General features: G+C 53.1%; 1 protein-coding gene across 3 annotated transcripts in view; it reads left to right on the forward strand.

Moving 5' to 3' along the window:
* The first annotated feature begins 3524 nt into the window (after positions 1-3524).
* Positions 3525-16945, forward strand: part of camk2a (calcium/calmodulin-dependent protein kinase II alpha) — a 301813-nt gene continuing 288392 nt past the window's right edge. For all 3 annotated transcript variants that reach the window (XM_041193112.1, XM_041193113.1, XM_041193114.1), the window contains exons 1-2: positions 3525-3586; positions 3760-3854. In XM_041193112.1, the coding sequence (XP_041049046.1) occupies positions 3525-3586; positions 3760-3854 (157 nt within the window). The remainder of the gene's footprint in view (positions 3587-3759; positions 3855-16945) is intronic.

Below are 16945 nucleotides of genomic sequence, written 5' to 3' on the forward strand. Positions count from 1 at the left end.
AAACCCCTGCTTCATCTGGACTTGCTCACCATCCAATTCGTTAACAACACAGTTGAGATGTTCTGTCTATTTGCCATCCTCAGGCGTTTCCCCCTTAGAGGCTCTTCCCCCAAGAACACAGAGTGCTATGCTTTTTGGTTCCTGTAAGTTAGAAGTAATCACACTTTAGACTCAAATGGAGCTTCAACTTGTGTTTCTTTCAGCTCTCCATGTGGCTGGTGGGCTGATAGACTGGTACATTGCTGTCCAGCACACGACTCCAGTGTAGCAGTAAAATATGGCACCCCCACATATACGTTCTCATAACAATTAGTTCCTGTTCCTTCACGAACAATGTTATGTTCCAAATGAAGACCAGTTCCAGCAAGTAAGTTGCTGGCCGGAAGATATTTGAAGTGATAAGCTCTGCCCTGTAATCTTTGATCACCTGGTTTCTGTGCTCCAGGCTACCTCTCTCTGGGATGTCCCTATGAATGGCCCCAATGCCCTGGGCATTTGATGCCTGCCTTCAGAGACCCAGGATGCCCCGTTCGTGACCAGCATCATGAAAAGTAGGATAGTATATGGAGACATCTCCAGGTTAATACATGCCTGTTCTTCTGAAGGAGGGTTTAACCAGGGATCCACACCAATGAGTTCCAGGCACTCGAATGGGTTGAGAGTGGGGCAGGAATATTGCATAATGGGACCCACATGCTAACTTCAGATTCCCCTGCTCAGAAAACAATCTTTTTACCATCCATACTGCAGTAGCTTATAGCAGGCAAGTCACATTTACACCAGCTCCAAGTGGTGAGGACTTTTATTCCCAGAACTTTCAAAGAGTAAGGGAGGAATTCAAGTGTCAAGGCTACAATGCACTCACCCCCATTAGTTAATAATATGCCAGTGCCATTCATGTCATGATTAATGATGCAGAGTATGAAATGCCGAAAAGTGCTCATCATGGAGCGTAACAGCAAGAACAATTCTCACCCTGTATGAAGGCTCCTCACTGGGGGGAGTGATGGGGCGGGGGGGTAGATGGTTTGTGGGGTGGGGTGGGGGCTGGGGGAGGGGGTGAATCTTAGCAATATTCCCTCTTGTTCAGTATGGATTCTATTCTGCAGCAATCAGGGCTTGACTCCTGATCCAAACGTCTTTTGGGGACATCGAAAGGGAGAGAGAGAGAAAGAGAGAGAGAGAGAGATAAAGGGAGAGAGAGAGAGAATGGGATCAAAGGCAGACATAATCAATTGACTGGATCTTGATTTTCTCCCCGTGGTTTCTGCTGGCAAATGGTTAAGAAAGCAAGAACTTGCAATCAAATAGCGCCTTTCAAGACATCAGGACATCCCAAAGCACTTTACAGCTAATGAAGTACTTTTGAAAATGTGGTCACTGTACTAATGGGGGCACACAGCAAGATCCCACATGCAGCTCCATAATAATATGCAGTCATATTTGATGATGATAATGATGATGAAATGCTGCAAAGCTCCCATCATCAGAAGATCAGGTTTCTTGGTGGTTGGAGCTGAGTTTGTGGTGTGAGGTGATGGATTGGACTGGGACACCTAAGGAGAACTACTCTGTCCTTCAAAATATATCATGGAATTGGGGAGGACAAACAGGGCCACGGTTCATTGTCTCAGTTGAAGGTTGGCACCTTCAACAGCGCCACGCTCACTCATTACCACACTGGAGTGTCAGCCTGGATTTTGTGCTCAAGCCTCTGGGGTGGGACTTGAACCCATGACTTTTTGGGATTAGAGTGTGAAAGTACTACCAACTGGGCCACAGCTGACACTGGAAGATGTAGCAAATCAGTAAGTATTGGCTGTGTGTTAGAAAACTTAGATTTTAAACTCCTGTTAATTGAAGGGAAGGAGGAGACAGAGGGAGGGGAGATCAAGGGATGGCAGACAGAGGTAGGTTAAGTCAGATTGATGGGGAGGTTAAGGAAGGTGGGGACAGAGGGAGGGGAGGCAGAGGAAGGTGGAGATTCTATCAATCAGTGTCCACTTGCCAACCAGTCAGCGCTCTCTTCACATACAGTATAAATTGTTGCTCTCCCCTTTTATTGGTATTCTTGTGAAGTTTCCTGATGAGTGCGAGACGAAAAGCTTTGACATGTCTCTTTTTTCAGCAATACTCAAGGTGGAGGTTGCAGGAGAGATGGAGGGAGGGGGAGATGGAGGGACGGGAAGAGGCATATCACACTTCTGAGCTGCTGGGAGTGATCTTGAACTGGTGTCTCTGCAGTGAGTCTTAAAGTGACACGATGGAGATGCTGGGGTGATATGGAGTGGGGCGGAAGGGAGATGTGAAGCCTTGACTGACCTGTCAAGGTAAATCTTGGAATATGGAATCATTAACCAAACTAAAGGAAGGAAGATTGCCGTGAAAACAAGGAAGAGGTGAAAGGAAGGTCGGGTCTTTGAAACAATTTCGGATCCCTCATTAAAACCTTTTCAAACAACAATATCAACTGTGGCCATACATCATTACAAAGATGCTTCAGGATATATTACAGATAACAAGAAGGAGTTTAGTGCTTTAATCCTATTTAGAGCAATCAGTTGAACTCATGAACTACTTAAGCTTCATTCTCTCAATTTGCGATATAGCCGCTTCTATCTAATTATGGCCAATGTGGTTCGGTGGGCAACCCTCGAGCTGGAAGGCCGTGCGTTCATTTCCAACCTCACGCACAAAAATTCAGGCAACACTGCAGTGCAGTGTTAACCTGAGGCTCCACCTGTCCTCTCAGGTGGATTGGAAAGATCCTATGGCACTATTTGGAAGAAGAGCAGGGGAGGTCTCCCTCAAGCAGCATCCCATTACTGTATGGGAGATGGCCGTGTGCCAATTTGCACTACGCTTTGTGCATTACAACAGTGTCTATACTTCAAAAGTACTTCATCGGCTGAAAATTGCCTTCAGCATGTCAGGTGGTCATGAAAGGTGCTATAGAAATGCAAATCTTTCATCTCGCTAATTCCCAGCCCAGTAACAGTTGATCCACCCCTTACCATAATTCGCCGTCCCTGCTGCGTTTGGCAGAAAGAGGTGTCGGGGGATCTTTTGGCCTCGGTTTAATTTTCAGGAAGGTTTTTATATTTGAATTTTTTTTAAAAAAAATGACGATTTTCACACGCGGCCTGACGGTTTCCCCATCCCTTCTCCTTACACCGTGTGAGTGTGAAGGCTGCAGCCAGTATTCAAAGTGTCAAGGCAGCTTTTGTGAAGCTCTCAGTGTTGTTGCCTTGGAAACAGATCGAGGGAGGGAGGAGAATGATGCTGAGGTAGGGGTGGTGGGTGGGGGAGAGAAAAATACACCAACTAGTGAGGTTCGTACTGGTTGGATTTTCTCTCTTTTTTTGCCCATGTAGTGAGCTGTCAATCAAATCCACCACAGAGACTATCGCCTTTGGAAAGAGAGAGAGAGAGACACACACACACACACACACACACAAACAGAGAGAGAGAGAGAGAGACAGAGCCTAGCAGAAGCAGCTTTGGGAAGGAGTCATACCGACAGGATGGCCACAATCATATGCACTCGATTCAGCGAGGAATACCAGATGTATGAAGAGCTGGGAAAGTAAGGGATGCATCTTGCAAACTGTCTTCATTAGCAAAGCCTTCTAGTTTTACTTTGTGTAAATATATATATATGTGTGTGTGTGTGTGTGTGTGTGTATCTGTGTGTGTGTGTGTGTGGACGCGCGTCTGCTTCTTGTCAATAAACTAAAACATGTTGGTTGGTGATTTCAGGGGAGCTTTTTCCATTGTAAAACGGTGCGTTAAGATTCTGTCTGGACAGGAATATGCGGCGAAGATCATCAACACAAAGAAACTGTCGGCTCGGGGTAAGGTTTGACTGACATTTTCCCCATCTCCTGTCGACCGACATGCCGTGTTGGAGCCAGACTTCACAGTGACACCTTTTTCGAACAGGTTGCACGTTTTAACGAGGGAGAGAGAGAGAGAGAGGGAGGGAGAGAGAAAATGTTCCTTCTCCCCCTCCCTACCCCTCACCCTGGCCTGGGCTGTCGTCCTGTGTGTAAAACTGTAAAATGCAGCAGCTGTGTGGGAAAGTTGCACCGGGTGTGGTTTGGGAGGGATGGGGTTGGTGGACAGACAAAGTCAGCGCCGAGAGACACAATGTTGAGGAGCCCACAAGTGAGCATTGAGGCAAAGAGTTGGATCTCCACCGGCGCCTCAAAAGCTTCTTCGGCATCCTTGAGGTCTTGAGGTTTTTGCAAAAAGGGGGACATTTCCAAGGCTGGGTGGATGGGGAGAGGGAGGGAGGGAGGGAGGGGGGGGGGGTGGGGAGAGAGGCTGAATTGGGACATCTCCACCAGAGAGCCAGCACGGACTCGACGGGCCGAAGGGAGTCTTCCCTTTTAGTTTCCTCTGGCAGGTCCTGAATTTGCCCTTTGGAGGGAGGGGGGAGGTGAAATGAGGCTCAGCTTGGAGAGGCAAATTGATTCCAATGCTTCAAGGGCACCCTGGAGGTTCAGCGAGGGCGAGAGCGGTGGTGGTGGGGTGGGGGCATTAAAAAATGGAATATTGAAAGCGGGTGAAATGGGTCCCCTTCCCCTTTCACGCTGCGCCCGATTTTTCTCTGTCCTGCTGAAGCCCCTGATTTTGCAGTCCTGTCCCCCGGTGCCCATCCCGGTGTGTGGTGTGGGGGGGTCAGTCACTGGGATCTGCCGTGCCGGGGGCACTTGGATTAACATCTCCCCTCCCCACCGCACCCCACCCCACCGCCACTCCAACCACACACACACAAAAATAAAGCCCCGGCTCTCGGGTTGGCCAGAGCAGAGAGGCAGCAGAGAGTTGTCACCGATGGAACATTTGGTCTTGGTGGTCAGAGAGAGAAATCCCCACCCCCCACCTCCCTCGGTGTGGTCATCTCAGCGCAGAGCAGCAAACAAGGGTGAAATCCTTGTTCCCCGCCTGTTGACACGCTGATGGTACTCAAAGGGTTAACAGAGGGACATCACTGCAGAGGTGAGGTTGGGTTTGGGAGGGGGGTTGGGGTTTGAAGGGTTAACATTAACAGTGGGCAAGCTGCACACGTGAGGTGGGCACAGCCTCAGGGCTCTGTCCTTGCCCGACCCCCAGCCCTTTGCATTGTGCATCAGGTGCCAATGAGATTCACAGCGGAAAGCACAGGACAGGAATGTGTGCAGGCTGTGCAATAAATTGGCATTTGCTTCTTTGTCACAGTCTGCCAGTGGCTGAGTGTGAGTATGAATATAGGTGTGTGCATTGCTCTAAGATTGAGTGGGAGCTTTGTGTGCATCCTGCATCTTAGCAGTGCTCTGTGTTTTATGTGGGCGGGCCGTGTGTGCACGCTGAAGGCATATTGTTTGGATGTACAATGTGTGTGTCAGTGTACAATCTATATGGTGTTTACTGTCCTCATGTAGACATCGGTGTAGAAGCTGCAGAAGCAAGGGTGCGTGTGTGGGTGTCTATTTCTGCATCGTAGAGTGTTCATCAAACTCAACTCCCCACCCACACACACACAGACACAGAGACACACAGTACCACATCCAACTGCCCACCCTCTCACACACACTGTACCCCATCCAACTCCCCACCCTCTGTCTCACATACTGTACCCCATCCAACTCCCCACCCTCTCACACACACACACACTGTTCCCCATCCAACTCCCCACTCTCTCACACACACTGTACCCCGTCCAACTGCCCACCCTCTCACACACACTGTACTCCATCCAACTCCCCACACTCTCACACACACACACTGTTCCCCATCCAACTCCCCACTCTCTCACACACACTGTACCCCGTCCAACTGCCCACCCTCTCACACACACTGTACTCCATCCAACTCCCCACCCTCTGTCTCACATACTGTACCCCATCCAACTCCCCACCCTCTCACACACACTGTACCCCATCCAACTCCCCACCCTCTCACACACACACACCCACACTGTTCCCCATCCAACTCCCCACCCTCTCACACACACACACACTGTTCCCCATCCAACTCCCCACACTCTCACACACACACTGTTCCCCATCCAACTCCCCACTCTCACACACACACTGTTCCCCATCTAACTCCCCACCCTCTCACACACACACTGTTCCCCATCCAACTCCCCACCCTCTCACACACACTGTACCCCATACAACTCCCCACCCCCCCTCACACACATTGTACACCATCCAACTTCCCAACCTCTCTCACACACACACACAGACACACACACACACACACTGTTCCACATCCAACTCCCCACCCTCTCACACACACTGTACCCCATCCAACTCCACACCTTCTCACACACACTGTACCTCATCCAACCCCCCACCCTCTCACACACACTGTACCCCATCCAACTCCCCACCCTCTCACACACACTGTACCCCATACAACTCCCCACCCCCCTCACACACATTGTACACCATCCAATTCCCCAACCTCTCTCACACACACACACACACATACAGACACACACACACACACACACACACACTGTTCCCCATCCAAGTCCCCACCCTCTCACACACTGTACCCCATCCAACTCCCAACCCCCTCACACACACTGTACCCCATCCAACTCCCCACCCCCTCACACACACTGTTCCCCATCCAAGTCCCCACCCTCTCACACACGCTATACCCCATCCAACTCCCCACCCTCTCACAGACACACACTGTTCCCCATCCAACTCCCCACCCACCTCACACAAACTGTACCCCATCCAACTCCCCACCCTCTCACGCACGCTGTACCCCATCCAACTCCCCACCCTCTCACACACACACACTGTACCCCATCCAACTCCCCACCCTCTCTCACACACACACACTGTACCCCATCCAACTCCCCACCCTCTCACACACACACACACTGTACCCCATCCAACTCCCCACCCTCTCTCACACACACACACTGTACCCCATCCAACTCCCCACCCTCTCTCACACACACACACTGTACCCCATCCAACTCCCCACCCTCTCACACACACACCGGGCAGAATTTTGAGTTAGGCTAGCTGGTGTGGTTGGTGGGCCGGGAGTGGCCGGGAAACAGGCTGCCGCCCGCGATCAGCCCCCCCACCAGGATATCGTGCAGGAGGACCAATTAAAGCCCACCCAGTGTGTAATGCGGCTCCTCACCAGTCGGGAAGGGCCGACCGGGGGTAGGGGCCTATCGGCTGCTGGGTCCAGTGGTGACCCAGCTGCTGGTTTACAATGGCTCACGCGGCCCCTGGAAGGTCTCCAATGAAGAAGAAATCTTTGGTGTCGTCAACAGGAAATCATGGCTTCCAGTCCTGTTGCAGACGCCGGACGGGAGGGCAGGTCTGGTGGGCACTTGGCCCCCCCCCGGTTTTCGGACGAGTGCCCCGCGGTCCTCCTGGAGGAGGCGGCTGCCAGGAGGGACACCCTTGTCCCCCAGGATGGAGGGAGGAGGCCACCACACCTGACATTAAGAGCTTGGGAGGAGGTGGCAGCCCAGATCAGCAGCTAAGACGCTGTGCGGCGCGCCAGGGTACAGTTCCGCAAGAGCTATAACGACCTGCTGCGCTCAGGAAGGGTGAGTACCGTGTTGGCATGGATCGATATGTTGAAGTGTTAAGGTCTGGCCACCCACCCATTGAACTCAGGGGTGTTAGAGTCTGAGTGCCAACTGTCAGTGGCATTGGAGCTGGCCAATAGGGTGAGCCCTGGCTTCTTGGACTGAGTGCCTTGTGGCTCAAGGGCTATGGCTTGGATGTGCCCTGCGAGGTGTTCCTCAGGTGGGGTTGTCCAGTCTGCAATGGCGCTGCAGGTAGAGAGTGGACTAATCAGTGCTCCTCTGTCCTTTCAGGAGAAGATGACCCATAACAACATTGAAGGGTCGCAGACCATCAGAAGTCCCCGAAACCTCCTAATCCTCACGAGGTACGAGCAGGCTGCCTTGGAGCTGGAGAGCAGACACGTATCTCAGTCAATCGGCCACAGAGAGGCTGGGTTATCAGACGAAGATAAGAGTGCAGTGCACAGAGGTGAGAGTTTTGGATGGTGCAAACATTGTTTCTCATGTAGCCTCATCATTGGTGTGAGCCTCAAACCTGGAGTCCTCATTGATCATTGAAAGACGATGGTACCATGATGCAGATCTCCATGGTCTCACCAGGGTGCCTGGCATGCACAGTGACAGTGTGATGACTTAAACTAATGACATATCATTGTTCTCCCTTAGGTTTCCCACCACGCACCCAGTCGCAGGACCCTGAATGCTCACCCCTGATGCCAGAGGACAGCTAGGCTCCAGATGCACCTGTATCACACCCACTCTCTGAACCAGGCACCAGCGCAGATACCAGCACCTTGGTGGTCATTTGATCGACGGCTAGAATATCGGTGCACAGCGGTGAGGGCACTTCACACTCGCTTGAGGTGCAGGTGGAGGCAGAGGGTGCCCCAGGGCACCAACAGTTGGAGGACGGCTGAAGATCAGGACAAGGCTAAGTCGAAGGCAGACGATGAGCCTCTGGAGTTGTCCGTTAGGCGGCAGATGCTGGATGTCCAGCGAGATGTGCAGGAGGATCTGGCAGAGATCCATGAGGGTCTGCGTGCCATGGTCTCTGTAATGGAGGAATCCATGCGGAGCATCAGCACTGTGTTGACCCTCATGGCCAAGAGCACGGCCTCCTCCATTGAGAGAGTGGAGACTCTCGTGGAGAGGCAGCTCGGGGGACAGAGTCAGGGGTTCCTGGGATTGCGCTCGGACCTGTAAGCCCTCACACCGGCACTGACCTCAGGTGGTCAGTGTCAATGTGGGAGATGGATGAGGCACCCAGTATCCCAGCTAGGTGCCCGTCCATCAATGGCGAGCAGGGAGGTCCAGAGTGACCTAACGTTGGCGCATGAGCTGCCTGTCGTCTCTGTGGCCTCCTCTCAGGCACTCAGGATGATGGACGCAGCTCCTCCGCCCCTCTGCCAGTGACCATGACATCCGAAGAGGCTGAGGCAACTGGGGAGATGCCAGCCATGGCACTGGCCGCTCCCTCCCAGGCAGGGCCAGCACAGGCTCCACGGGCCAGAGGACGACCACCAAGGTCATCAAGGCCAACAGGACAGCAGAGTCAGCAGGCTGTCTCCAATGCTGGTGCCAGTGAGGAGGGAGCACCTAGATGTTGCACTCGCAAACGTAAGTTTAAGGCACCATGAGCACAAGAGGTACTGGTCACGGTTAATCTTCTGTTGTGCAATGTTTTGTTTATTTTAACTGGTCTGGGGTTGAAGACCAGAGAAGGTTCTGTTCATTTATTTGGAGCATCAAAATGAGATAAATTCTCTTTTGTCGTAATGGCCTGAGTATGCCTCACCTTTTTTATTTAATGTGGTGCAGGATTCGCCAGTGTGTAATGCTGGATGTGGGTGGCTTGAAATTTTATTGCACAGGCACTGAGTGGACTTTGGGGTCAAGGGAAATCACAGAATCACACAGTGCAGAAGAGGCTTTTCGGCCCATCGAGTCTGCGCCGACACGTGAGAAACACCTGACCTACCTACCTAATCCCATTTACCAGCACTTGGCCCATAGCCTTGAATGTTATGACGTGCCAAGTGCTCATCCAGGTACTTTTTAAAGGATGTGAGGCAACCCGCCTCCACCACCCTCCCAGGCAGCGCATTCCAGACCATCACCACCCTCTGGGTAAAAAAGCTTTTCCTCACATCCCCCCTAAACCTCCAAACCACACCTTGAACTTATGTCCCCTTGTGACTGACCCTTCAACTAAGGGGAACAGCTGCTCCCCATCCACCCTGTCCATGCCCCTCATAAAGGGTCAATTCAGACTTTGGGATGGAGGAGGCAGCCCTGGCATGAGCTGGTAGCGCTTATTTGGCAGCCTAGTTGAAGGAGCTTTGGATCAATGTGTCCCTGGTGCCCCTGCCTCCCTGGAGGTTACCGAGGTCTGTCTCCACACCCTCAGCGTTCCCTCACTGTGCTCCTCTTCTGACTCACTACTGGATTCAGCTTCTGTGGCCCGTGCAGCTGCATCAGGATCCTCTTCCTGCAGTGGGACCCCCCTTGCCAGTGCCCGATTGTGGAGAGCGTAGCATGCAACCACAATCAGTGACACCCACTCTGGAGGGTATTGTACTGCTCCCCCTGAACGGTCCAGGCATCGGAAGTGAGTCTTCAGAAAAGCTATGGTCCTCGCTATCACCACCCTTGTGGAGGTGTGATTCCTATTATAACGCTGCTCTGCCTCTGTTCTTGGGTGGCGGAGAGGCATCAGGAGCCACCTTTTCAGTGGATAGCCCTTGTCACCCAGCAGCCATCCATTCAGTCGGGCTGGAGCACTGAAGAGCCCCGGCACCTGGGAGTGTCTGAGGGTGTAGGCACCATGGGAGCTGCCAGGGTACCTTGCACAGACTAGCAGAATCTGCATCCTGTGGTCACAAACTATCTGGATGTTTGTAGGGTGGAATCCCTTCCTGTTGACAAAGGCACCCGGCTGAGCCGCTGGTGCCTTGATGGCCACATGTGTGCAGTCGATTGCACCCTGGATGTGGGGGAACCCAGCAATCACTGCAAAGCCTCTGGCTCGCTCAGCCTGGCTGGCCTCATCTATACAGAAATGAATGAAAGTCAATACCCACCCGAATAGAACTTCTGTCACCAGCTGGATGCAACTGTGGACAACCGATTGGGAGACCCCACACAGATCCCCCACTGAGCCAGAGACACAGAGGTTGAGGGCCACTGTGACTGTCAGAGCCACTGGCATGGGGTGTCCACAGTCAGAGCTGATCTCAGGCTCAATCATCTGGCAATTGAAGGTCACAGTTACCCTGGAGAGGTAGAGCCTCCTTCGGCATTGCACCTCTGACATACTGAGGTAGCTGCATCACCGCCTGTAAACCCTGGAAGCAGGAGTGGCGTCTTCTGCAGCCCCTTCCAGCTTGGACTACCTGCTGGTCCTGCACCCCCTGTGCCTGCGCCTCTCCTCCCACAGGTCCCTCCCCTGGAAGCTGCATTGGGACACCTGCCTCCACTCCCTTCTGCCCCTCTCTTCCTCAGAGGAGGAGGTGTCTACAGTGGAGACCACAATCCCTATTCCCAGGGTAAGGGAAGGTTGTCTGATACCTGGAAGGGTCCACATGGTCTGAATCCTCAGGGGGTCTGGCAGACAGCAATGAGTCCTGAAATGAAGCCTGGGAATGCTAAGGATGAAACTCCAAACAGAGATTAAGCCAAGTACCAATAAGTCACCAGCAGCAAATTGTTTACCAAATTCCACTATTCACACTGGCAATGTTGTTGACCCTTTTCATCCCGCCCGTTGTTGAGGTTTTGTGAATTGCCGTCTGTCCACCTGCCCGTTTTGTGTGTGCGATGAGCGCAAAATCAAGGGCAACATAGAATTGGCGTCAATCGCCATTTTAATGGCTGTAACTGGCCTCTTAAATAACGGTGGGCATGGTACCGAATCCAGCTCATGCCTGTCAACCAAAATATCGCAGGTCTCTCATCCGACATCATTATGCGCGAATTTACACGCGAGCGGGTCAGGTGCGTACACACCCGCTCAATGAAAAATTCTGCCCATTGTTCCCCATCCAACACCCACCCTCTCACACACACACACACACACACACACACACTGTTCCCCATTCAACACCCGACCCTCTCACACACACACACACACACACACACACACTGTTCCCCATTCAACACCCGACCCTCTCACACACACACACACACACACACACACACACTGTTCCCCATTCAACACCCGACCCTCTCACAAACACACACTGTTCCCCATCCAACTCCCCACCCTCACACACACACACACACCCACACTGTTCCCCATCCAACACCCCACACTCTCACACACACACACTGTTCCCCATCCAACCCCGCACCCTCTCACACACACACTGTTCCCCATCCAACTCCCCACCCTCACACACACACACACACACACACACGCTGTTCCCCATCCAACTCCCCACCCTCTCACAAACACTACTGTTCCCCATGCAACTCCCCACACTCTCACACACACACACACACACACACACACACACTATTCCCCATCCAACTCCCCACGGTCTCTCACACACACACTGTTCCCGATCCAACCCCCCACCCTCTCACACACACAGACACTGTTCCCCATCCAACTCCCCACCCTCTCTCACACACACTGTTCCCCATCCAACTCCCCACTCTCTCACACACACACACACTGTTCCCCATCCAACTCCCCACCCTTTCACACACACACACCCACACTGTTCCCCATCCAACTCCCCACCCACTCACACACACACACTGTTCCCCATCCAACTCCCCACCCTCTCACACACACCCACACTGTTCCCCATCCAACTCCCCACCCACTCACACACACACACACTGTTCCCCATCCAACTCCCCACCCTCTCACACACATACACTGTTCCCAACCAACTCCCCACCCTCTCACACACACACACTGTTCCCCAACCAACTCCCCACCCTCTCACACACACACACTTTTCCCCATCCAACTCCCCAGCCTCTCACACACACACACTGTTCCTCAACCAACTCCCCACCCTCTCACACATACACACTGTTCCGCCATCAAACTCCCCACCCTCTCACACACACACAATGTTCCCCATCCAACACCACGTGCTCTCACTTACACACACACACACACACACACACACACATATTGTTTGCCAACCAACTCCCCAACCTCTCACACACACACACACACACACTGTTCCCCATCCAACTCCCCACCCTCTCACACACACACACACACACACACACTATTCCCCATCCAACTCCCAACCCTCTCAAAAACACAGTGTTCCACCATCAAACTCCCCATCCTCTCACACACACACACTGTTCCCCAACCAAATCCCTACCATCTCACACACACACACACACAATGTTCCCCATCCAACTCCCCACCCTCTCACACACACACACACACACACACACACACACACTATTCCCCATTCAACTCCCGACCCTCACACACAAACACACACTGTTACCCAACCAAATCCCCACCCTCTCACACACACACACACACTGTTCCCCATCCAACTCCCCACCCTTTCACACACACACACACACTGTTCCCCAACCAAATCACCGCACTCACACACACACACACCCACACTATTCCCCATCCAACTCCCCACCCTCTCACACACACACACCCACACTGTTCCCCATCCAACTGCCCACCCTCTCACACACACACACACTGTTCCCCATCCAACTCTCCACCCTCTCACACACACACACACACAGTTCCGCCATCAAACTCCCCACCCTTTCACACACAAACAGTGTTCCCCAACCAACTCCCTACCCTCTCACACGCACACACACACACTGTTCCCCATCCAACTCCCCACCCTCTCACAAACACAAACACTGTTCCACAGCGAACTCCCCTCTCACACACACACACACACTTCCCCATACAACTCCCCACCCTCACACGCACACACACCCAAACTGTTCCCCATCCAACTCCCCACCCTCTCACACACACACACACTGTTCCCCATCCAACTCCCCACCCTCTCACACACAACCACACTGTTCCCCATCCATCTCAACACCCTCTCACAAACACCCACACTGTTCCCCATCCAACTCCCCACACTCTCACACACACACTCTCCCACACTGTTCCCCATCCAACTCCCCACCCTCTCACACACACACACTGTTCCCCAACCAACTCCCCACCCTTTCACACACACACTGTTCCGCCATCAAACTCCCCACCCTCTCACACAGACACACTGTTCCCCATCCAACACCGCACCCTCTCACACAAACACACCCACACTGTTCCCCATCCAATTCCCCACTCTCTCACACACCAACAATGTTCCCCATCCAACTCCCCACCCTCTCACACACACACACAAACACTGTTCCCCATCCAACACCCCACCCTCTCACAAACACACACTGTTCCCCATCCAACTCCCCACCCTCTCACACACACACACACACACACACACTGTTCCCCATTCAACACCCGACCCTCTCTCACACACACACACACACACACACACACACACTGTTCCCCATTCAACACCCGACCCTCTCACAAACACACACTGTTCCCCATCCAACTCCCCACCCTCACACACACACACACACCCACACTGTTCCCCATCCAACACCCCACACTCTCACACACACACACTGTTCCCCATCCAACCCCGCACCCTCTCACACACACACTGTTCCCCATCCAACTCCCCACCCTCACACACACACACACACACACACACACGCTGTTCCCCATCCAACTCCCCACCCTCTCACAAACACTACTGTTCCCCATGCAACTCCCCACACTCTCACACACACACACACACACACACACTATTCCCCATCCAACTCCCCACGGTCTCTCACACACACACTGTTCCCGATCCAACCCCCCACCCTCTCACACACACACTGTTCCCCATCCAACTCCCCACTCTCTCACACACACACACACTGTTCCCCATCCAACTCCCCACCCTTTCACACACACACACCCACACTGTTCCCCATCCAACTCCCCACCCACTCACACACACACACTGTTCCCCATCCAACTCCCCACCCTCTCACACACACCCACACTGTTCCCCATCCAACTCCCCACCCACTCACACACACACACACTGTTCCCCATCCAACTCCCCACCCTCTCACACACATACACTGTTCCCAACCAACTCCCCACCCTCTCACACACACACACTGTTCCCCAACCAACTCCCCACCCTCTCACACACACACACTTTTCCCCATCCAACTCCCCAGCCTCTCACACACACACACTGTTCCTCAACCAACTCCCCACCCTCTCACACATACACACTGTTCCGCCATCAAACTCCCCACCCTCTCACACACACACAATGTTCCCCATCCAACACCACGTGCTCTCACTTACACACACACACACACACACACACACACACATATTGTTTGCCAACCAACTCCCCAACCTCTCACACACACACACACACACACTGTTCCCCATCCAACTCCCCACCCTCTCACACACACACACACACACACACACACACTATTCCCCATCCAACTCCCAACCCTCTCAAAAACACAGTGTTCCACCATCAAACTCCCCATCCTCTCACACACACACACTGTTCCCCAACCAAATCCCTACCATCTCACACACACACACACACAATGTTCCCCATCCAACTCCCCACCCTCTCACACACACACACACACACACACACACACACTATTCCCCATTCAACTCCCGACCCTCACACACAAACACACACTGTTACCCAACCAAATCCCCACCCTCTCACACACACACACACACTGTTCCCCATCCAACTCCCCACCCTTTCACACACACACACACACACTGTTCCCCAACCAAATCACCGCACTCACACACACACACACCCACACTATTCCCCATCCAACTCCCCACCCTCTCACACACACACACCCACACTGTTCCCCATCCAACTGCCCACCCTCTCACACACACACACACTGTTCCCCATCCAACTGTCCACCCTCTCACACACACACACACACAGTTCCGCCATCAAACTCCCCACCCTTTCACACACAAACAGTGTTCCCCAACCAACTCCCTACCCTCTCACACGCACACACACACACTGTTCCCCATCCAACTCCCCACCCTCTCACAAACACAAACACTGTTCCACAGCGAACTCCCCTCTCACACACACACAGACACTTCCCCATACAACTCCCCACCCTCACACGCACACACACCCAAACTGTTCCCCATCCAACTCCCCACCCTCTCACACACACACACACTGTTCCCCATCCAACTCCCCACCCTCTCACACACACCCACACTGTTCCCCATCCATCTCAACACCCTCTCACAAACACCCACACTGTTCCCCATCCAACTCCCCACACTCTCACACACACACTCTCCCACACTGTTCCCCATCCAACTCCCCACCCTCTCACACACACACACTGTTCCCCAACCAACTCCCCACCCTTTCACACACACACTGTTCCACCATCAAACTCCCCACCCTCTCTCACAGACACACTGTTCCCCATCCAACTCCCCACCCTCTCACACACACACACCCACACTGTTCCCCATTCAAATCCCCACCCTCTCACACACCCACAATGTTCCCCATCCAACTCCCCACCCTCTCACACACACCCACACACACTGTTCCCCATCCAACACCCCACCCTCTCACACACACACTGTTCCCCATCCAACTCCCCAACCTCTCACACACACACACACACACACACACACTGTTCCCCATGCAACTCCCCACTCTCACACACACACACACACACACTGTTCCACAACCAACTCCCCACCCTCTCACACACACAAACACTGTTCCACAGCCAACTCCCCTCTCACACAGACACACAATGTTCCCCATCCAACTACCCACCCTCACACACACACACACTCTGTTCCCCATCCAACTCCCCACCCTCACACACACACAGACACTGTTCCCCAACCAACTCCACACCCTGTCACAAACACTACTTATCCCCATCCAACTCCCCACCCTCTCACACACACACACACCCACTGTTCCCCATCCAACTCCCCACCCTCTCACACACACACACACACTTTTCCCCATCCAACTCCCCACCCTCTCACACACACACAATGTTCCCCATCCAACTCCCCACCCTCACACGCACACAGACACTGTTCCCCAACCAACTCCCCGCCCTGTCACAAACACTACTTATCCCCATCCAACTCCCCACCCTCTCACACACACACACACCCACTGTTCCCCATCCAACTCCCCACCCTCTCATAGACACACACACACTTTTCCCCATCCAACTCTCCACCCTCTCACACACACACACACTGTTCCCCATCTAACTCCCCAGCCA

This window comes from Carcharodon carcharias, chromosome 8 (assembly GCF_017639515.1).
Source record: "Carcharodon carcharias isolate sCarCar2 chromosome 8, sCarCar2.pri, whole genome shotgun sequence".
NCBI classification, from domain to species: domain Eukaryota; kingdom Metazoa; phylum Chordata; class Chondrichthyes; order Lamniformes; family Lamnidae; genus Carcharodon; species Carcharodon carcharias.